This window comes from Parasteatoda tepidariorum, chromosome 2 (genome assembly GCF_043381705.1).
Source record: "Parasteatoda tepidariorum isolate YZ-2023 chromosome 2, CAS_Ptep_4.0, whole genome shotgun sequence".
Lineage (NCBI taxonomy): Eukaryota > Metazoa > Arthropoda > Arachnida > Araneae > Theridiidae > Parasteatoda > Parasteatoda tepidariorum.
Window position 1 is genome coordinate 20,151,796 of NC_092205.1, and position 22,889 is coordinate 20,174,684.

At 28.8% G+C, this 22,889-nt stretch overlaps 1 protein-coding gene across 2 annotated transcripts; it reads left to right on the plus strand.

Annotated features, from left to right (window-relative positions):
* Positions 1-1,490: 1,490 nt before the first annotated feature.
* Positions 1,491-10,028, plus strand: LOC107449419 (uncharacterized). Of its 2 annotated transcripts, none has more exons than XM_043049019.2 (2): positions 1,491-1,573; positions 5,023-10,028. In XM_043049019.2, exon 2 carries the CDS (start codon positions 5,079-5,081, stop codon positions 9,780-9,782), a length of 4,704 nt encoding a protein of 1,567 aa, XP_042904953.1. In that variant the 5' UTR covers positions 1,491-1,573; positions 5,023-5,078; the 3' UTR covers positions 9,783-10,028. The 2 variants fall into 2 exon arrangements, with proteins under 2 accessions (XP_042904953.1, XP_042904951.1); XM_043049017.2 differs by having other exon boundaries at positions 5,034-10,028.
* The last annotated feature ends 12,861 nt before the right edge of the window (positions 10,029-22,889 follow it).

The window sequence follows — 22,889 nt, forward strand, 5'->3', positions numbered from 1 at the left end:
AAAAGTTTTGAAACCGAAAAAGTGTCAAAATTTTTTTGCTCAAACTTCGGACATTATAAAATGCATTACTTGTAAATTTAATTTATCCATATATATTGGTGGTTAAAATACAGTTTACTCTCGATGTTTCAAAGTTGAAGAGAAATTTTCAAAATAAGTTCAGAGCTAAATATGTTTTGAAAAGTAGGAAAATATATTCTAAAATGCTACTCTAAAAAGTAGATCAAGGAAACATGAGGATAACAACTAACAAATATGTATGTAATGATTGTTGGCTATAAGTCTAAATGCAACAATTAAAATTTTATTTTTAAAAGTAAGAAAAAAATAATTATGCATTAAATAGAAAAAAAATTTAACTACAATAAACTTACATTGCAATTTTTCCGAAAATATTAATTTTTTTATTTCGAAAAGAGAATTCGACATAACAAGGTTTTGAGAAGGTCTGCTACGATGGAATGTATTCAAGGATTTATTTATTATTTTCTGATGCTGCAGTAACACATTTGTTGAGTAGAGTTTATGTAGTTTTAAATAATTATTGATTTGTCTTTTTCCTTTGATGTTATAAGGGATTGACCCCTGTTAACAATACCATAATCAAGGAATTTTTAAACAATAGATTAAGGGAGCATTCATTGAATTGCTTTTTTTAATAAAATGCTAAGTTGTATTTTAGTTTTAAAGTTATTGAAGATCTATTTTATAAAATTATTTAATTAAGAATGTTTTGAACTCGATTATTAGTTATTGGCAGGAATGGATGTTAGCTATCTTCTAAAGTGTGGATCCCGACCTGGTCGTAGAAAAATTTTGCAGGGTCGCTAAATAAATTTCAATGTACAAAAATATTTTTTAACTTCTTTTATTTTGCATCAGTTAGACACAAGCAATAGTGATTGAGTGTGTATTTATACTCTTTTCATATAGCTTTAGCACCAACGCGTTGTGCTGCTAACATTGCTAAGTCTTTCCACGCACGCACTTGCACTTTACTTGTTGTCCACATGCCGAATTGACCGATCAGCAAAAAGTGTTTTAAAACTGAACCATTTTTGGTAGCGCTATTAAAAAGACTATTCAAGAGTAAGCGAAAAAGCGATACGAATTTTCAAGCTTTTGTCACCGATTATGCTTGTGAACCTGTGTTCTCAGCCTGGGTGTACTTAAAAAATAAGTATCGAAACAGATTGGATGTCAAACCTCATGTGAGAAAAAAAAGTAGCATCATTACCTCCTAATTTTAAATTGATATGTGATGACCTTGGCGAACAAAGAGCTCTCGTATCCTTTGGCCAAGGTGATAACAAACAATGTCATCCTTCGTACTGAGGACAAAATATGTAGAATCAAAGTTTACTAAAGTTATAAATGAATATAACTGTTAATTTTTTAATTACTTATATTTTTCTTGGTATAATTGTTTTGAAATTTTTCGTATGAAATAAAAAAAATTCTGCCAATAAATGAGTTTTTTTTTTTCATAAGGTGGTGAATCACGAAAGATTTTGAAACCTCCTACCGGACTGCAGTCAAAAAAGTGTGAGAAACACTGAGCAACCTGATACTGGTAATTCTTTTTTCATGAAAAGTGACTATATATAAAAATTATCAAATTATTTTGAGTTGTTCCGTGTCCAATTCAGAAAATTATTTTGGAAACTGCTTAAACGTTGTGTTCAAAACCAAGTAATTTTGAAATTAACAAGAGGCTGTTTTGTTTTATATTTTTCTTTAAAAAATTTCCGTTATTATACTGAAGTACATTTAATAATACCTTTTTATTTTGTGTCATTTTTTCGTTTTAAATGTTCTCTGGTAATGTCTTGATTTTTTTTCTATAGCCCATTATTAGACCTATAAATAGATTATTTACCTGACTTTTATTTATCCCTTTATTAGGCCTACAAAAAGTTTGTTTGAAAAAAAAATATAGAAATATATTTACTGAAAAACGGTGCTATCTTACCTGTCTGCTTAAATTTCAGTGCATTTTGTTTTTCTATGCATGCAATGAACTTGCAGAAAAATACCTTTTTGTTACTTTAAAGTTTAATTGTTCGTAATGTTAATTTTTATTTAAACATTGGTGTTCTATGCATTTAATCCTTTTGATGATAAGTCAACTTAGTAGTAAATTAAATATTTTAATGAAAGAAAATGAATATAGTTTAAAATGATTTAAATTTAAAACAAAACCATTATAGTGCAAAACAAGATTCAAAATTAATTAAATTACTTCAACATTAAGATATTTATATGTAGTAAATTTTTAGAAATAATAAATGCTTAATTTTTTATATCTAAATAAAGCACTTTTTAAGTTACAAAGATTAAGAGACGAAATTACTAAGAGTGAGCAATTAAAAATTTGCGTTGCCTCCACTTTTCGAATATCGTTTGAATACAGTGTGGCGGCATGGTATCTCGTACGCACAGTGTGCTAAGTGCCGAAAAAAATGATAGAAAAATATCTTGTATTTGTGGTGAAATCGACACGAGTAAATTGCATCAAAAAGTATTTATTAAATAGGTGATTAGAAAGTCACACGTGCTATAATAATACTGTAGTTAAAATGCTGGATTTTCAAAATCGCGTGGGAAAGTTTAACAAAAACTGCCAAAGAAAAGATGATTAAAAAAATCACTTAAATTTGCTATGAAATCAACTGAAATAAAGCGTGTCAGAAAGTGATTTATTTAAATGCACAATTCGAACATTCTGTGTTGTAGTAATATTGTAGTAAAAATTCCGACATTTTAAAAATCACGTGGAAAAGCGTATCAGGATTAAATTGGCACTATCAGAACGCATCAAAAAGAGAATTTAAAAGCGTGTTTCAGTTTCATGTGTCGTAATAATACCTTGCTAAAAATATTAGAATTTTCAAAAAACCATGTAGAAATCTGCTGCAATAACTGCCGAAAAAACGATTCAATATAACGATTTAATTGGCGCAAATAATGAGGCACGTCAAAATTGATCATTTAAATATGTGATTCAATACTTGCGAATCATACGTATTAAATGTATCAATTTTAAAAAAACTAAAATTAGTAAGAAAAACTATCAAAAAGTCATTTGGACGTTAGAATTATTGTATTAAAATCCATCCTATAATTCATAATTTATTAAATTTTTCGGTTTCTTTTATGAAATTATTTCAATGAAATAGAAATGGTATTTTTTAAAAGAAAATATAATATTTCTAATAACAATATGTTGGTCAAATTATAAAAAGAAACATTTATAGACATTACATGAGTATTAAAATCAAAATAAAATATCTAAATTCTTAGGTAAAGAAATGAGTTTCCCTAATTACCATTTTCAACCGGACATATGTACATGCGCCAAGCTTTTGTATATGTACCAAAACCAAATTCATAGCTATACTTGATATAGCAGAAGGACTACGAATTCAACTAGCAGACATAAACATACTTTTAAGATTATTAATTGTAAAACAATTAAAAATCTTAATACCTCCAATTTAATATTTAAAAATAGTCTTTTATAGGTTATAACGTTTGCAATGACGTTAATAAATTTTTTTTTATAAAATCGGGGTTCCGACGATGGAAGTTTGATTATTTAGGGTTTTATAGCCGAAAAAAATTGGTAACCCCTGTGCTATGGAATCTTTTCCAGTGGACTGCAGATTGGAATATTATAGCGCATTTTTTAATGAAGCTAAGATGATAATAGCATATTGAGTATAATTATTTTTCGAAAGTTCTTATTGACACATACTGTTAATTTTAATTCCCGAATTGAATTACAAGTCCTTTAATATCTGCATTTGTATATTTATTTTAGAAAATCAATGATATTGTCAAAAAGTTATTTTAACGAAAAATGTATTAACATAATAGGGTATGTATTAACTTGAAAAAAAATTGGAACTGTAATATTGATTATGTGAGTCGTAGTGATTGTGTGAGATTCTTATGGCCACATCTGTCAGCAGAGAAAATTTAAATATGTAGAAGTGTAAGATTGTACAAACATTGTTCTTAAATTAAATAATGATAAGAAACTGAAACGGTGAAATATTTCCTGATTGAAAGCTTTATATGCTTCAAAGTAATACTTAAATGGAATGACCGTCGATATGTTCAATCGCATCAAAAATATTCACCCATTTCAATGACTTGACTGACAGACGTAGCGGAACAAAAAAGTTTTGGGGAAAAAAACTTGAAAGTTGCCAACGAAAAAGGTAAAAATAAAAGTTAAGAACAAAACTAGAAATACCACCGAAGCCAAGAGAAAAAAAAAAGATGAAAAACTGATCAAGAGAGGAAGAAAAAAAAACAGTGCCTGAGAGACAAGTCATAGTAAAATGCATTTCCACGCGTTATGGGGAGGTTGGGAGGAACTACTGTCGTTGACAAGAGAATCAGAATTCAAATGATTAATGCTATTGGCATGTTGACACCCTGGAACCTTACTTTATTAATTTGAATACTGATGATTCCCTTGTCAACGAGATTAGCTGCTCCCCAGTTTTCCATTAAACGTGGAAATGCATTTTACCCTGATTTACCTATCAGCCAACTATTTCCCCCCCCCCTTGATCTGTTTTTCATCTTTCTTTCTCGCCTTTTTTTTTATCGGCAACTTAACGTTTTTTTTTTTTTTTAATTATTTTTGTTTTGTTACTTCTGCCCATTTTTGTATTTTCTTAAGCATATAAAGTTTTCAATCTGTTAATAACATAGTTCATGTAAATTTCGATCTATTAAAGTGTACAGTAAATAAAATAAAATAAAACTTGGTATATTTCTTATAGTTAACAACTAATTTTTACGACTGTAATTAAATCGTTTATAATTTCTAACAGCTCCTTATGAAACATATAATACCAATATTTACTTTTTTTTAAATTCTACTTAAAACGGTTTTCCATTCTTCATTTTATTGTTTTAACCTGTTTAAATTGTGTGATAAAGGATGTGTGTAATGCTTCATTTAATAATTGCTTATATTTGCTTAATATTATTTTTTCTTTTTAGGGAATCATTAGAAAATCAGTTGACTCTCTTAAATATATTAGAAAAGCTTCAATGCAATGGAAGAAAAAAGATCAAATGACGAAGATCAGCATGAAGAATTAACTGTCCAATCCAACAAGGTGTTTCAATCTTTACCGAAAGTTAGATCTGTGTTCGATGTGCTAAAAAAACAGTTTGAAAGGCACGCTGTAAGGCAACCAAGCAATGAAAATATACCTTCAAACGAGTTCTTTAATATTGATAAAGAACTTGATAGCAGACAGAATGAGTGGGGAAATTTGTCCCGAATTTCGGAAACGACAACAATCAATGCGAATATTCATGAAAATGATTTTAATAGTTGGAGTAAAGGTCAGGTCTTAAATACGAAAACAATACAGCAGAGATTAAGTGAGGACGAAAACCTCAAATACCAATCAGATCAAGTTCGAACATCTGGTGATGGCTCCTGGAATTCTAGTTGGAATATCTTTAATAAAACGAAAAATCACGCTAGCCAAAATGAATCTAAAGATTTCAGTTGTCAAGAATTATTTAGTCACGATAGAAAACAGTATGTAAAGATAGAAAAGAAGTTTGGTAAACTGCATTATTCTGGAAATATTGTTCTTAATTTTTCCGATGTTTGCTGTCAGTTATATTTTGGAGCTCTTGGTGTGGAAAGTTTTTTGGTTGTAAATTGCGTTGATTCAAAGAATTGTGACCCATTTGTAGCGAGAATTGAGATCTCAGATGAAGAAGAACTTAATTACTCTTATTCGTTCCATCGTAATCAAAAGAAACTGTTGGAACTGATTACGATTACTAAGATATATGAAGATGAGTTATTATTTAAAAGAAACGAAGCTTATGACAGTTTCCTGTTAATTCTAAAAGAAAGAGCTAAGAATATTTCAGATGATTTTTGTTGCAGAGAAGATTTTTTACAGCTTCTGAATATAGTAAGGTCTCATAATTTGTCCTTGGATCAACCTTTATTATTATTGAAAGAAATAATCCAAATTGAAAGCATATCAAATGAAGTCAAATATCATGCAGAACGTTTGAGACAGGTAGAATCTAAACTTTCAACTCGAAATCATCATTTCCCAAAATGTTGTGTTAAGACTGATATGCCTGATTTATTCGGAAGAATAAGAAATGTTTGTAAGGAGGGAATCGATATTCACCGAAAGAATTTAATCAATGAATGCCCAAATAAAAGTTTTAAACTTGTTTGCCTCGTTGTGAATGTGAACAATTTACTTGATAGAAAAATTCTATTCATCAGCAAAAAAGACATTAAACTGTTTGCTGATTTGTTGGAATTCATGAATGAACAGTATCCAAATGAGAATCACCTCGCAGATTTTGTTAAAAACTTGTGGAACAAATTTTTCAAAAGAATTGAGGCAGAAAATCAGATCAAATCTCTGAAGAAATTGGGATCCATTACACACCCTATTTATTATTTCCTGTTAAAATGTTTGCATGATATAGTCTCTGACATATATTCCAAGAGCGCAAATCAAGTCGAAACATTAATTTCCTTTAATGATGGAGATCTCGTTACAGTTGAAGCTATTACGTGGTCTTCTAACGATTCTTTAAACATATCTCTCGAACAACAGTATCTTTTAATGGGTAAACTTATTAAATTTTTTGAACCAGGACTTTATTTTTATCAAAACAATTTCAATTATGCATTTAAGTTGTTAAAAGGAGACGAAGATGTATCTCTTTTGGAAACAGTTAAGAACATGTCTCAGGAACGCCTTGTTTGGTTATACATAGTTGATTCTAGCCTCGAACCTATTTTGTGTGACAATTCCGCGGCCCGATTTAAAGAATTGTCATTACCAGTACTAAATGGGTTTGTAAAGTTCATACAAAATGTTAGAGAAGAACGACATGAAACTTGTCGTGTAGCTACTCATAACATTATGCAGTTCGTTACCCGTATTTCTCCCTATATCAGTACAATTTATTCGGTTTTAACTAGCATTGATCATAGCATTTTAAACAAACAAATAGATATTATAAGCAGTGTACTTATTTCTGAAGATAGAGATACTCTATCTGATCATTTTGCTACTCTATTAATGATTTATAATGAGTATTGGGATCATAGAGATTCAATAGTTGGAAAGCTTCCAATACCATGTAGCATATTTAAGTCTGATGTTGAATTGGTCATGAAGAAGTTATTGGAAATAGTTCAAAACGCATTTTTGAAAGAAATTGATGTACTTGTAAGAATAAAATTTTTAAGGTTATACAACGAGTTTTTGAAGCATCTGCAAGGCATCAATTTTCAATGGTTTATGTCTAAATTCTCCTATTTCCCTGAGTTAGAAGGAGCTGTTGAAGAGATTACAAAGAACGATGTTACATCTTATCGTGTAATAGAACCAGAAGATTTTGTGGAAATTTTTATGAAGAATGAAAAACCAATCCCAAAGCATTTTTTGCTTGAGGCAGTAAAAAATTTGTTGGATGTTGTAAGAATGTCTCTGGACAAAGAAGGCTGGAATGATGAAGATAGTGTAAAATCAGCAGGTGATTTGCTCCTTGCTGTTGGACACTCCTTTACTCATTTTGAAGATCAAGTTGATTATACGGACTTGGAGCATTTCTTGAGAGATTGCACGCTACCTTTTTACTGTGTTGTACAGAACAGCTATACTTACTCGGATTTCAAGAGACGTTTAGATAATGTTGAAAACTTCTACGTCTATGTCAGAAAGCAAAATCAAATTGGTATTCAGGTTGCTTTAAATCTCTGCGAACAAGAAGTGTGTAAAGCTGAAAAAAGTGGGTTTGAAACCATGATGGATAAAACCATATTAAAAGAATGCTATGTCTTATATTCTAAGAAGCTTCTTTCTTTGGAAAACTTCGGAATTTCAGAAATTTTGAATGACATGGAAAATCAACTAAAAAAGGTAAAAAAATTGCCTTTACATCAGTGGACATCGGATTTTAAACTGACTTCATTACCAGTTTTGTTGGCTAATTTAGCTGCAGTTTGGTCTATGCAAGAGTCTGAGGATGTGTCTGGTATAAAGAACAAAATTGAGCCACACTGCGTTCAAATTCTGTGCATATTTAGGCTTTTGGGAGTTGATAAAGACTCTGTTGGAGTTCCTAAACATTTTGCTCAAGTCTTAACGGGTCAAGGAAAATCCCTCATTTTAGCTCTGATTTCAGCTTTAGTTGCATTAACAGATAATGAAGCTTGTATCGTTTGTTATAGCTTTTATTTAGCACAGCGTGATAAAACAAGGTTCAATTCATTTTTCGAAACTTTTAATAGATTCGGTGTAAAGAACAAGATAAGTTACAATACGTTTGACTTCATGGCTAATGAAACTTTATCGCGTAAAGTTAATGGGGTAGAGGTACCTTTAAGATCCATTATTACTGATTTGGTTTCAAACAAACTTCCAACACAGGTTGTTCGTACTATCCAGAAATCTGAAAGAGTAGTTCTTTTAATTGATGAGGTGGATGTTTTTTTCTCCGAGGATTTTTACGGAAATGTTTACGCTCCTGTTGTACACGTAGGTATTCCAGCACTACTGAAAATCCAACCGAAACTCTGGGAAATTATACAGAATGGAGTTCTTTTAAAAAAAAGAATTTTGGAGCAGATCAGAGTGTTCATAAGTGAGTTAATAAAAGATGAAAATTACGAAGATTTTAGAAATTTCTTGAAAACTACCTCTGTTTTGTTTGAAAAGGAATTGGAAAGAATGGTTGGAGATGCGGTACATGTTTTTATTGATGCTGATAGTAAGGGTGAGTATAAAATCAACCAGCAGGGATTTATTTGCCGAAAAGATAAATATTTCCAATACTGTACAAACACGTATGCATCTTATGTGAATACATTTAATTATTTTCGGCTTAAAAAGGAAAACTATGATGATAAAAGTTATTCAAATTTTGGATTTTTGCATGTGAAAGTAGGCTCTATCTCATATGCTAGCTTACCTTTACGATACCAAAGTATTCTGGGAGTAAGTGGAACTCTATTGAATTTAAATGACTCCGAAAAAAACGCTTTGAAGAATTACGGTATTCAAACCATGTCTGCTATGCCATCCTTTTTTGGAGAGCTCAAGCTTGTTTTTAACCCCCTCGAACATGTATCTATTTTAAACTCAAAAACGAATTGGCTTACAAAAATATTCGAAAGTATTTCTAAAAACGTTCACCTCAATCGTGCTGTATTGGTTTTTTTCGAAAATGATACAGAAATGGAGTTATTCCAAAGGGAGTATCAATCTAGCGTCGATCGTCTGTATACACTTACAGGAAACGAAGATCCAAAAACTTTAGAATGGCGTATTAACGAGGCTGGAGTTGCACGAACTGTGACACTAGCTACAAAGACTATGGGGCGTGGTATTGACTACAAGTCGAACGATAGAAGTGTTGAAGAAAACGGCGGTGTGCACGTCATCCAGACGTTCTTCTCTTCAGACGAAAAGGAGGAGATACAAATTAAAGGTAGAACAGCTCGTAAAAATAACCAGGGTAGTTATGAGCTGATCCTTGACCGCTCCCATTTGGAAGAAATGAGCTACTACACAACTAAAACATATGAAGAGCTTTGCAATGAGAGACAATATGCAGAAAATCTCAGAGGAGATAATATCCAAAAAGGAATGAAAATTGCAGAGGTAAACCACAACAAAACCCTGGAATTTTTCGAATCCTTAGCAAAATATACGCCTGAAAATCGCAATGAGTATTTGTCAAAGTTGATTGCCTGAGTAACTAGTTGTAGACTTTCTGCGACAGTTGTTTAAATTTTGTATAATTTGTGACTGTATATAATCAACAAAAAGGTCACTATGTCATCAAAACTATTGTGCCTTATTATTAACTATATTGTTTTTTTTTTTAAATAATTCTTTGTCTTTAAAAATGTATCTTATTGGTTAATTGATTTTTCCTTTAACCAATTTGCTGTAAGAAAGTAAAGTGTTTATTCAAAAATAAAATTTAATTGAGAAATCTTTGTCCGTTTCGATCTAGTTTAGGTAATAGTCTTGGGAGAATATCCCTTTGGCTCAAAAAAGCCTAACTTAGTGTGTGGGGGCGTGCTTAGCGTGCCACAAGATGCCGATAACATCAAGTCTATTATTAATCTTTAATGGTAATATGTTACTGATGAAGGAGAAAAACACTATCGTTGCTCTTTTATTTTATTACTTAATTTCTCGGTGATATTGGTTTTTCAGAACTTGTGCAACAACACTCTTAAGAGCAAATATCGAACTTATTGTGGCGATTTGAAAATTTATTGCATTGAGCAGCCTACTCCTTGCTTTGGATGTGCGCTCACTTAACATCATACATTTTTTTTTAATCTCCTTTAAAGAGAATGAACAATAAAAAAAAATTAATGGAATTTTTTTGTCCCCTTAAAAATTGTATAATTTTATTTTGATACACTTCTATAATTTTCACCAGAGTTATTGAAAGTATAACCTGCTATTTAGATTGGTATGGTTTTTTATTCTGATTTTCCGGAGATTTACTCAAAAGTAAAGTTAATTGGTTGCATAAAAATAAATGCAATATCAGGGTTGCCACATTGCAGGGAGAACCTGGAAAATACAGGGAATTTTAAGATAACCTAAAATAACAGAATTTGGGTTTTTCTTTAGTAACCGGGAATTTTGTTTCTTATTTTCGGCTTCTAAAAAATGGATGATATTTCAGCTCTATTAAACTAGTTAATTTACTATTACATTATTTGTTTAAAGTATTTTCAGTTGTTCCTTAAGTTTCTCCAGTAATTAAATTTAGTAGAGATAGAACAGTATAGCTCACACAAAAGCACAGTGATAGTGTGCTTCCTCTTAATATATAATATGTACAGTGAAAACACGGATTTTTTTTTTTCAGGTTAGAGTGGCAACCCTGAATATCACTTCAGTTAAAATTAAATATTTAAATTAGTATTATTTTTGCTATATTAAAAACCAGCGACGACGTTTAGCTTCAAATTGTGTTATTCAAAATTATCTTATGATAAAAAGAATAATTATAAAGTCTATCTGCAATTATCTCCTATGCTATTTAGAACAACGAATTCTGAGTGAAGCATATATTTTAAATTATACTTCCCATTTTTAAATTTTGCTATGGGAAATCCGAAAATAATTATTTGTTCATAATATACCTTTAAATTTTTAAAAGAAGAAAAGCTTTTTTTTTTTTTTTAAATTTACTTAATATACTCAAAACTTGTTTTTTATAAAAGAAGTTAAGTGAGGAAAAATTTCGAATAATTAATTTCTTGATTTTTTTAAAAATAATTCTACGAATAAATCAGCTTCTTTGAGGAAATATAAAATAAACTCTGGAATACAATTTGTTTAACTCATGCGATGATCATGGCTCTGTTCTAAGTTTCGTTAAATGGTAATATACTAGTACTTGATATTTTTTTATCGTTTAAAAGTGTGTTCTTTTTATGATCATTAGTTCAATTTTGCTTTAATAACAAGTATTATGGGTCAAGTTAAAAGTATAAATAATTCTTCGATATAAAACCACAAAAGAAGTGCTTTCTTATGTGTATCCAATGCTTATTTATTCCTTAATAGTTTCTTAAATTCACTAAATACATAATTTACAGTCTGTGTATGGAACGATCTCCCCTCGCCATTTGTCAGGAATAGTAGTGGTGATTAAGGTTACGAAGTTTAACTATTTCAAGTAGAGATGAGTCTGTATTTCAGCCGGGTTTTGGCTTGGGTCGGCAAAAAAAAGGGGAGAGAGAAGCTTCCCTCTATGAAATGCACTATTTCTTGTTTCTGTAGCAGCAGATGGCAAAAGACTTAGAGACGAACTACAGTTAGCCCTTCCATTATAGTTTTCACCGCCAGCCAGAGTGCGTTAACGTCAACGTTGATAACCTAAGCGCTGAACGAAATAACAATACAATTAAGTTAGGTTGGTAATTTCACTTTATTATTAATAATTATGATTATAACTACTATCTTGTTAAAGTTTAATTTGAAGGGAATTAGTAAAAACAAAAGTAAGCCTAAATTCACCAATTTCTCTTGAAACCCAAGTGAAATTTAAAAACACAATCGATAGGCAAATTTTTTCTAAATTTTTAACACATTCGAAGGGAGTGATTTCATTGTACCCGATTTTTGCACTAATCCATGCAACTCTAGGCTCAATTTACAAAATTTAAGACACGTCTTGACAGTGTCGCAGATTTTCATGAATTTTTTTTTTTTTTTTTTTTTTAAAAAGGAAAAGAGAAGTTAAGGAAAAATGACTGAAAAATTTTTTTCTGACCACAACTATGATTAGGAGCCTATTTCGAAAATTTTTTCAAATAATAAGAAATTGGCATTACTACAGAAGGTGGCTCGTGCGTTAAAAATGACTATTTGTAATTTATGAGCCTATTTTTTTAATAAGGCAACACTATGTAGCTAAGCTGTCAAAAAGCTGTAAATATAAAAGTTTTTAAAAAAAGTTGCATTAAAAATTTTTTTTTTTTCAAATTTCAAGGTTTTCTTGCTGGAAAGTAACTATTATGACCTCACGATGTTTAATATACTTTTCAATGTGTAAAAAAATAAAAAGCGATTTTTAGCAAAAATAACTTATAGCACAAAAACAAAGTTCTTTTTGTCTCAATTTTTTCTCAAAATTTTATCTTATTTTTTATTATGTTTTTGTTTTTGGGTAGTAAAAAAAATAAGTGGTTTCAAGCCGAAAGAATTCAAGATTTGTTTACAGCAAAAGACAATTTTAATCAACGAATAACGAGGGTATTTTTTGCTTTTGGTCGGTTAAAAAAATAAAAAATTATTTTATCCAAAATAAATCAAGATTTCTTTACAGCAAAAAAAGTTTTTTAACTTAATTTTTCATGTTAAATGTTTTTTTTTTAATGTGGCGATGGTATTTTTAGTTTTTGGTCAGTAAAAAAAAATTAAAGTGTTTTCATCCAAAATAATTCAAGGTTTCTTTACGGCTAAAAAAGTTTTTCGAACTTATTCTTATGTTAAATGTCATATTTTTAGCGTAAAAAAAAATAAAAAGGATGTTTTTGGTCAGCAAAGTTATAAGTGGTTGTTAGCCGAAATTAAGTTTTTCTTTTGGCAAAAAAACAAAATATCTTGACCTCAATTCTTTTCACACAATGTTAAATTGCATTTTTTGAGTAAAAAAAAACCAAAAATTTTTTTTTTCTGTTTTAATTTCAAATTTTTAAAAAAATACGCGAAATAACAAAGTTTCCCGATGTTTTGAACTTAGTTCATTAAATTTTAATTTGTTAGAAATATATTTAAATTTTAAGTGATTTTTTCAGACTTCTTTTTTTTCCGCATTACGTTGCATTGTCTAGTTGCGCAAGACTTGAGAAAACTTGAAATTACATTGGTGTGCGAAACATTTACAAAACATTGAATAAAAAAAATTACACTTCTATAGTTTGTTTGTGAAATAATATCGATTAATTTTAAAGTAAAAAATAATTTGTGAACCATTTTGTAGCAGGTAGAAATGTAATGAATAGTCGAAATTTGAAGTGCTAAAAGGGTATATTTTCGAGTATTAAATATTTTTTCTCAAGTACTGCTGATTATTTATCAAATCCAGGTATCCTTTCTTCTCTTTACTATTAACTAAAGAAACTTACACAAAGTTATAATAATTATATATTTTATAAACAAAATGATTTATTTAATCGACCATTAATGAACAAAACAATGAAGAATGAGGGCCATTTACGATCGTTGGTGAGCAGAACCTACTAGAGTGGACAGAAAAAAACTGATTTATTTTAGCTAAATACTACTTTTTTTTTTTGCTGGCCGAAAAAACAATTTTAAATTTTTGTTTTTACATTTAAAACTATCACATATAACAGGGATGGCGAACCAATGGCACGCGTGTCATTTATGGCACACCACATAATATTTTGGGCACGCCACCGATCACGAAATTCACTGTAAAGCAATTTACCAATTAAATTAAAATTCACAAAAACAAACATAAAAAAAATAAACAATTATTAACAAAAAAAATACAATTAATGCCAAAAAACAATTAATTACCATAAAAAACAAGCTAACAATAAATAACTAGCAAAAAAAAATTTTACAGACCTGCTTAAAATAACATCTTACAACCTAATATAAGTTATTTGTCATCTAATCTGCAACAACAGAAGTCTCACTGATGTTACTTTAAGTTGAATAACGCGTATAACTGAGACATTGCGAAATGTATTCTTTTTCATAGTAAATAAAGAGTTTTGAGTCAATAGTATTTAGTGTTATTATTTTCCCAATAATCACGAAGTCAAAATTGTTTGACGGCACGTCTATGACCAAATTAAGCAATTTTTTAGAAAAAATGGCACGTTGGTGCATAAAGGTTCGCCACCCCTGACCTATAACATTGCAAGAAAAAAAAATTGAAGTCAAAAATTTTTTTTTTGTGCTGTAAAAATCTTAATTTACTTAGGCTAAAAACAACTTTTTTGTTTACAGACAAAAACACCGTCTTGATTATTTTTTTATGTTGATATTGTATTTAACGTTATGAGAAAAGAAAATTGAGTTTATAAAAGGTGCTACTTCACAATAAAAAGTTCTTGAAATATGCCAAAAAAAAATTTTCTCCAAAAATTACTGTAATAAAACATTTTAAAATTTACATAAATATTTTAAGTAATCTAATAGCTTAAATTCCTAGTGCTGATTCTTTCTAAGGACTCCAAAATTAATAAATTACATCAGAAATAAAAAGTATAGAGGCATTTTTAACACGCTAGTCAAAATTTGTAGTTACGCCATTTTATTAAATTCAGTCAATTTTCAAAACGAACCCCTTGTAGTATTGTATAAATTTTCAAAAATGTAGCGTCACTTTTCTTCAAGAAAGAACAAAATCATAAAAATCTGCGACATGCCGGCAACGACTATTGGTCGATTTTGCTTGGAATGAGCCATTGTTAGCAGTATTTCATTTGAAAGGAAAATATGGCACACCTTGTTATTCCTTATTTATTGGTGGATTTCAAATACGATTTGTATCTGCTATGCTTCTGTTTACCTCACTAACTTCCCTAGTTTCAGCCAGGTATTCTGGCTCTAAACGTACGAAACGTTAACAAGATGAAAAAAATAATTAGCTCAAATTATACTTAGGAATGAAAACAGAAAATTGATTGGCTTGAAATTACCATTTAAGTGCTTTTAGGTAACGCATCAGTATGAACCTGGACTAGTTTACCCAATTTTAGTGAACATTAAGCTGAAGCATTGCTTAAAGCGTTCTTTAAATTAGAAAATGTCCTCTTTTGTTCTTCGTACCACTTCACCTTTCTTGAACTTAATGATACCCATAAACGTTGCTGCTAATTTGGCAAAATTTGAAATGTAGCTTAGATAAGAATTATTCAATCCGCGCGATTGATCCTACTTCTTCTTACGGTTCTGACACTAATATTTTCATTATGATGTCTAGCTGAGTTTGCTCCTTTACAATTAAACCATTTGGTCTTTGAAAACTTGTATCGTTTTTCTGAATTTAAGATTTGGCGACTTCTGAATAATTTTCAAAATTTGCTTACTGAGATAGAGAATCTTAAAGTATCGGTATACTTAACAGACCATGATGCGAAATTATTTTTAACTTCTTATGACTCTTTCCTTTTCATTTGATTTGTGATTATTAATTCAATAATACATTGTAAATCTCGTACGTTTAATTCATCCTTGAAAACATTTTGTAATCATTCCATTTTTTATTCGCCTTCTTCTGATGCTGCACTTTTTCTGTCTTAAATTCTTTACCACTCAGTTTGAACCGCTTATATAAAAGTTTCTTCACATAATCTAATTTTCGTATTCTTCGTCGAGAAGTCGCGTCTCTAGCTCAGCTACGTCTGTTGGTTACAAGTAGGACTGGGCTATAAATCGATATATCGCGACATATCGATTTAACGCCTATATCGGCAAACCGATACAGCAACTTTCATTCCAAGCGATGCATCAGAAATCTGATTTAAGCCGTCGAGTGAAGAAGACGATATAACGATATAGCGATACACGCAAGGACTTTCTCTTACGTTCCGATGCCAACTCGCGCTGTGGAAGACGATATTGTTTCGTTATGTTGAGACGGCCTTGACTGATGAGCGGTAGAATCAGAATCACTTTTGAGACCTTATATCGTTATATCACATGTTCGTTTTCGCACCTTCGCGATTTGAAATCGTTTCTTGTAGATTATTTTCAATGGGATTAACTTCGTGATCGCCGTCGTAACCTTGTTCTGAACGCAATCTATTATTGAAAAGAATTTATAAAGAAAAGTTTCTTCATTAATTAGGTAAGTTTTTTATTTATTTTCTGACAAAACTTTTTTTATATTTTTAAATGTGAAAATTATCGGAAATCTAATTTAAGGCACCCATAAGGAATTAAATTACAAAGTAAATAAATTTGTTAGGTTATTTTTTTACTTTCTTTTAATTTATTAAAAACCTTTCGGATAAAACTTCTAATAATTTAATGGGCTTCTATTACTGATTTTAAATTTATAAATCTTGAGTTGTTTTTATTTTTAGAAATAAAGTTAAAACAAAACTTATTTTTTGGACATAAGTCAATAAACTTTATTTGTTCAAAAGAATTTGAAAAGTTTGCGAATTTTATTCATTTCTTTTTTTTTTTTTTTTTATCAATTACTACTTCGTTTTATTAGAGAGTAAAATCATTATTTTTTTTTAATTTTCGTTTTATATTATTAGTTAATTAGCTAAATATATTACCGAATATCACAATTCTTTTGTTTTTATTTTTAAGAATTTAATTAAGAAACTTTGCCTTACTTTGTTTTTCGTTCATAATTCGGTCATTATTTAATTTAATTTAATTATTTATATGAAATAATAATAAAAATAGTGTTTAAGAAGCATTTTTTTTCTAAAATTTATTTAGCTCTTTGTTTTAAGCATACAAATAATTTTTTAACGAACTTATTTTTTAAATTTTGTTCCTATGCTGTTAGGTAAATATATTGATAAATTTCACTTTTATTTATTTTTTTATTTTTAAACTAAGAAATCTTTTGTTATTTGCGTGATCATTTTTAGAAAATATAACAAAACTTGTGTTTACTTCTTCATTAAGAATTTGAACATTACGATCGAACTTAATAATTCTGTAATTATTTACGCATAATAGTACAAGCAAATATTGATTTGTTAAAAAAAGTTTTTTTTTTTTAAAAAAAAAAAATATTTTTAACACTTTGTTTTAAGTGTATAATGAATTTCTTAACAAACTTTTTTTTTAATTTTTTAAATTTTCTTTCAATAATTTCAGCTAGATATCTTTATAAAATTCCCTTTTTATTTTTAAACTGAGAAATCTTTCAGAGAACGAAAATTTTAAGAAATTATTACAAATCTTATGTTTACTTTTTAGTTTAAAATTCGAACATTTTTAATTTTAAACTTCGGCTTTTAGTCAATCTAACTTTTATTTTAATTAAAATATATTTTGAAATTTTAAAATCAGCTTTTGTTTAATAACAATATTTTTTTTCATTAAGGGTGTTTTAGGGGTTAACTTAAATTAAGACTGCTTATACCTTATAAACGATAAAGAAGTGCAAATATTTCATTCTGTATCTACACACATTTTTTCAATAAATATTTTAAGTAAGATTTGTACATCTTAGTCAATTTATTTAATATCTTTCTTTAGCAAAACATATATATTTTCAAATTTATAAATTGATTTAAATCAATATGCGTATGAAGTCTTGATAGAAATCTGACTTTCTGTGCCTTAAAGTAAATGAAATTCAAAAATACTATATCGCGATACATCGCTATATCGCGATGCAAAACTGACGATATATCACGATATATAATTTCTAATATCGCCCAGTCCTAGTTACAAGTGCTAAATGTGACATGTGACACACATTCAGTTTTTTCCATAGCTTGCCTTTTAGCCCGTCTCTCAAACGACTCCAAGTATAGTACTATGTCAGTAGTCTTTGAATCAGAGCTTGGCATTGCTTTTATTAAATCGGAAGCATATCTATGCCGTGAGTTTATTCCTTCTCTATCTATTATCGGTATGGTTTCTCCATGTTTTCTTAACTTTTCAAATTTGCCTGAAACTTAAATTCCAAACGCCGCTGATTGTTATCGATTTCTCTCTCTAATTTCTTTCAACAATTCTTCTAGTTCCAACTACTTTTCTTTCTTTTCATAAGCTTTATTATTTAATATTGAATTCCGTATCTTGGATTTATTCAACTCTTCATTTACTTCTAATTCCGATTCCCGCGCCAAGGCAATTAGATCACATTTTTGCTCTTTCAATAAAAACGACATAATTTTTTCACTAGTCTTGTCTAAAAAACCCCACTATTATCTATGTTAATTCCACTTTAAAAAGCACCACTTGTCAGAGAATAAAAGGATAATCTGTCTCTAAACTAGTAGATTCACCTACGAATTAATAAACAAATTTCATTTAGTGCAATTGGAAAATGGAAAAAACAATTAACCCTAAAAGCGTTGAGCCCCGGGGTAAAATTGCATAGAAGTGTTTTCTGCTACGCACTCTTTTCACATTCAATAACATAACGAAAATAGTTTTTTGATGCAGAAAAGCCTGCATCGGAAAAAGCCAGAATTAAGGCTCAGGGAGTTAAATAAAAACATATTCGTTAATTAAGCTGCATTTAAAATGCAACTACAACAAATTTCAACCTCTTTAAAGAAAAGCTGGTCTCATTGGTTCTAAAATACATTTTAAAAAATAATCGAATTCACACATGAAATTTTTGTTATTTGTGACGCATGGTTCATTTTTTTTTTTTTTTTNTTTAAATTTTTTTTTTTTTTTTTTTGTGAGCCTTGCCAAATTTGTCAAAATATTTATCAACAATAAATTTCAGAAACGATACTAGAGACAAATTCTGCTTGTGGTCAAAAAAAGATTAAAGCTTATATTGTTCTCAGATAAAGAGCTGCAGTTGAAATTGTAATACCTAAGTTATTAGAAAGTGAGATCGAAAATTTGGACTAACAAAATACTTTACTTGGAGATAAAAGTCTTCCTAAAGCTATAATGATACCTGTTAGAGAGTTAACAATTTTGTAATTTGTGTTAGTTTGTGAAAAAATTGTATTTTGTGTTAGAAAGTACATTGTAAAGTGATTTGGGGAAAGATTTAGATTGAGGACTCAGAAAGCAAAAGTGGTGAGTCTTGAGTACAAAAATTGCAAGAAAACGAAGAAAAGGGAAGGGGTCAAAAGAATAAAACTAAGTAGAGGAAAATTAAAGAAAGTGGATCTTAAAACGTGAAAACCGGCAAGAAAATGTCTGGAAAATAGTTTAAAAAATTATAAAATTGGTGTTATTAAACCAAAATTTACAGAAGGAAAAAAAATAAACAATTTAATTAATTTAAAGAAATAAAATAAAAATAGAAAACACAATAAAGTAATAATATCTCAGACCATTATGACAATACCAATGAAACCTTCATTATCCCCAGGTATAGGTCGTTGCAAAAGAGATTTGAATGCACTGGCTAGTTGGAAAGTGGTTATAATTTCGATTACAATGTTTCCCCATTACAAATTCGAATGTGATTTGTTAAAACTATATTAAAAATAAAAGAAATGTTTTTAATAAATTTGCAATTTAATTATGAAAATATTTTTTTTTCTTAAACAATATTTTCATGTGCAAAAATAATTCACGTTAATTTAAAAATTGATTACCTTAAATAGGATGTTTTAAATGAATATAAATACTTCATAATATGAATAGTATAATAAATGTAAATACTTCATAATATGAATAGTATAATAAATGAAAAAGTAGTTTTTACCATTCTCATTTAAGTTAATTGTGGTCAGTAAAATATACTTTAGAATAATTGCAAAAAATATGTCAAAACATTAAATTACAGTAATGATCGCAGTATGAAAATTTTAAAATTAAAAAATTTACTCTTCAGTGAAAAACAGAGCAAAGTTATAAATCAGTACTAACAAAAAAACTTTTAACAAAAAATATTCTCTTTCTTCGTTATTCCTAGAATAGAATCGCTAATATTTAAACCTCTATTTAAAAAAAAAAATCCAATTCAATTTGTTAATTTTTTTACCCTTCAAATTTTTTATATCATCATTAAATTTTCATTATTTATATACAAAACATTTGTGTCGATTAGAAAATTTTGCATTTTAGGACCCAGATAAAAAAAAAGTCTAAAAATTTTTAAATATATCTTATTTTCTAATTATCTAATTTTTTTTTTTGATTTATAAAGTTTTTTTTCCCCCCTCGACATGAGGATATTATTGCCTTCTTTCCCATTTCATCGTTAGCTTAAAACAAAAGTGTTTTTGAATTATCAATGCTGCGCAATTAAAAAAAATTTAAAGTTATTTAATTATTATTATTTTTAATATCACCATGATAAAGCTTCATACGAGCCCTACGCAGATGTGCACTTTCTTACACTTTATGACTCTGCATACAATAAGTTAATGTTTCCAGTTCAATGGTACACTATTTAAAATAGGAATGATATCTATTCTATTCATTTCTAAGTAGCATAATTCCTTTAAGAAACGCTACGCTGTCTGTATAACTGCAGTTAAATAATTTCAAATAGTGCAAGCTGTTTTTGTTTTAACCGATCTTGATTAATAAAGATATAGATAGACGCTATCCTTTTCTATAGTGATTTTTATTTATTATTATTATTGCATCTCATTTATATATGAATATATTTAAATCGAAACTCAGGAAGACGATGAAGGTTAAGTGAAAGAGCAAAAATAGGGTTGCCAGAGGCGCCTTTCTAAATCAGACATCTATAAGAGCTTAATTTTATACAACGTTTACTTATTCGCTAAGAGCAGACATATCTTGCCAAAAGTGGCAGCTGAATAAGGCTGACAACGAGATGGATTTTATAAAGATTCGTTTTAAAGAGCCTTTTTAATATTCTGGTTGTAAATTAAATGGACGGACTTTTTTTTCAATAGTATACTTCGACGGCACAGTTAGTTAAATTAAAATAGTAGAAGCAGGAAAGATCATTATTTAATTTCTTAGGGGGGGGGTAATAATTAATTTTCGTTTTAAATTTGCAGTGTTTAATAATAAGTAAGCAATCTAATATGAAAATCTGACCTTAATTTATCAAAAACGCAAGGGCAAAAATAATATCAGGTGTAAAAACGTTTCATGTTCATTTAAAAACAACAAATTACAATTTATTAAAAGTACGTTTTTTAAGTGGATAATAGCTTAATAGGATTACACAAAAATAGGAAACAATTTTATTTTTCTGAGCCCTAATAAAAAATGTAGAGCATTTTTGAAAGATGTCAGGAGGAAGGGTAATTTTTCGAAGGTGACAGAAGCTTCTTACTCTATATTAGTTGAGACCTATAATACCCATTATAGTCAGACAAAAATTAAAACATTTTTCCAATTTAAAACATTTAAAAAAATAGCTTTTCAAATTTTTATTTTAGTTTTATGTTTGCCAGTTTCTTTGAGTTACTACTTAATTTTCGATAAATAAAGTAGTGAAAATATCGCTATAAACTTTATTAGCATGATTTAATAAATAATATTAAATTGTATTAGCATCAGGTACTAGTTGGAACTTAGAGCACGATAGCTTGTTGGTAGGGGATCGAAATTTCGATGGGCTTTAAGTTCTCTTAGACATTGAAATAGCTAAAAAAATCTGTTCAGAGCAGTTCAGAAAACGATTGATACTTGTATTGTCATCTAACACAGAATTACATTTATAATTTAAACACACTAGTTAGCTAAAAAGTGGTCAAAATATTTATCAACTATACATTTCAGATAAGATAATAGAGACAAATTCTGCTTGTGGTGGTCAGAAAAAATTAAAACTTATATTGTTCTCAGACACAGAGCTGCATTTGGAACTACAGTACGTAAGTTATTCGAAAATGATCGAAGATTTGGACAAACAAAATATTTTATTTGGTGATAAAAGTCTTCCTGTAGCTACAATGATACAACAGAAACCTTCATTGTCCCCAGGCATAGTGTTGCAAAAAGAGATTTGAGTACACTGGCTAGTTGGAAAGTGGTTAAAATTTCGATTACAAAATTTCCCCTTTACAGATCCGAATGGGATTTAATAAAAACTGTATTAAAAAAGAAAGAAATGTTTTTAATAAATTTGTGATTTAATTATCAATTAAATTTATATTTTAGAATAATTGTAAAAAAAGTAAAATAAAACATAAAATTGAGACACAGTAATGATCACCGTAAAGAAATTTTAAAATAAAAAAATTATTATTTTACTGAAAAACTGAGCTAATTTAAATTAGTACTAACAAAACCCTTTTAACAAAAAAAATATTCCCTTTCTACGTTATCTTTAGGATAGAATCGCTTAGAATATAAGATTTTCACCTTCATTCATCATATTTTTGAGAAATTTTAGATCAATAAGAGAAATTTTATTTAATAAACATTACAAATAAGTAACATTGTTTAAGTTTAACTTAAATTAGTCTTTTTTAACAATACAATATTCATATGCTTTGTAAAATCTTTTACATATAACTAATTCAAAAACCAAGCAGGTTTTGAGTGATTTTGAAGTGAAAGAGTGATCCAAGTGCTTTTGTGTAATCTAAATTTTTCATGCATAGAAAAGGTTAGTGATGACGACTATCTTAACACTCAAATAAGAAATTTATTGTACGTTCTGTAATATTTAATTGTTTAGTTTTTATTTTATTTTTTATATCAAATAAGATCGATGATAAACTTAGAAGC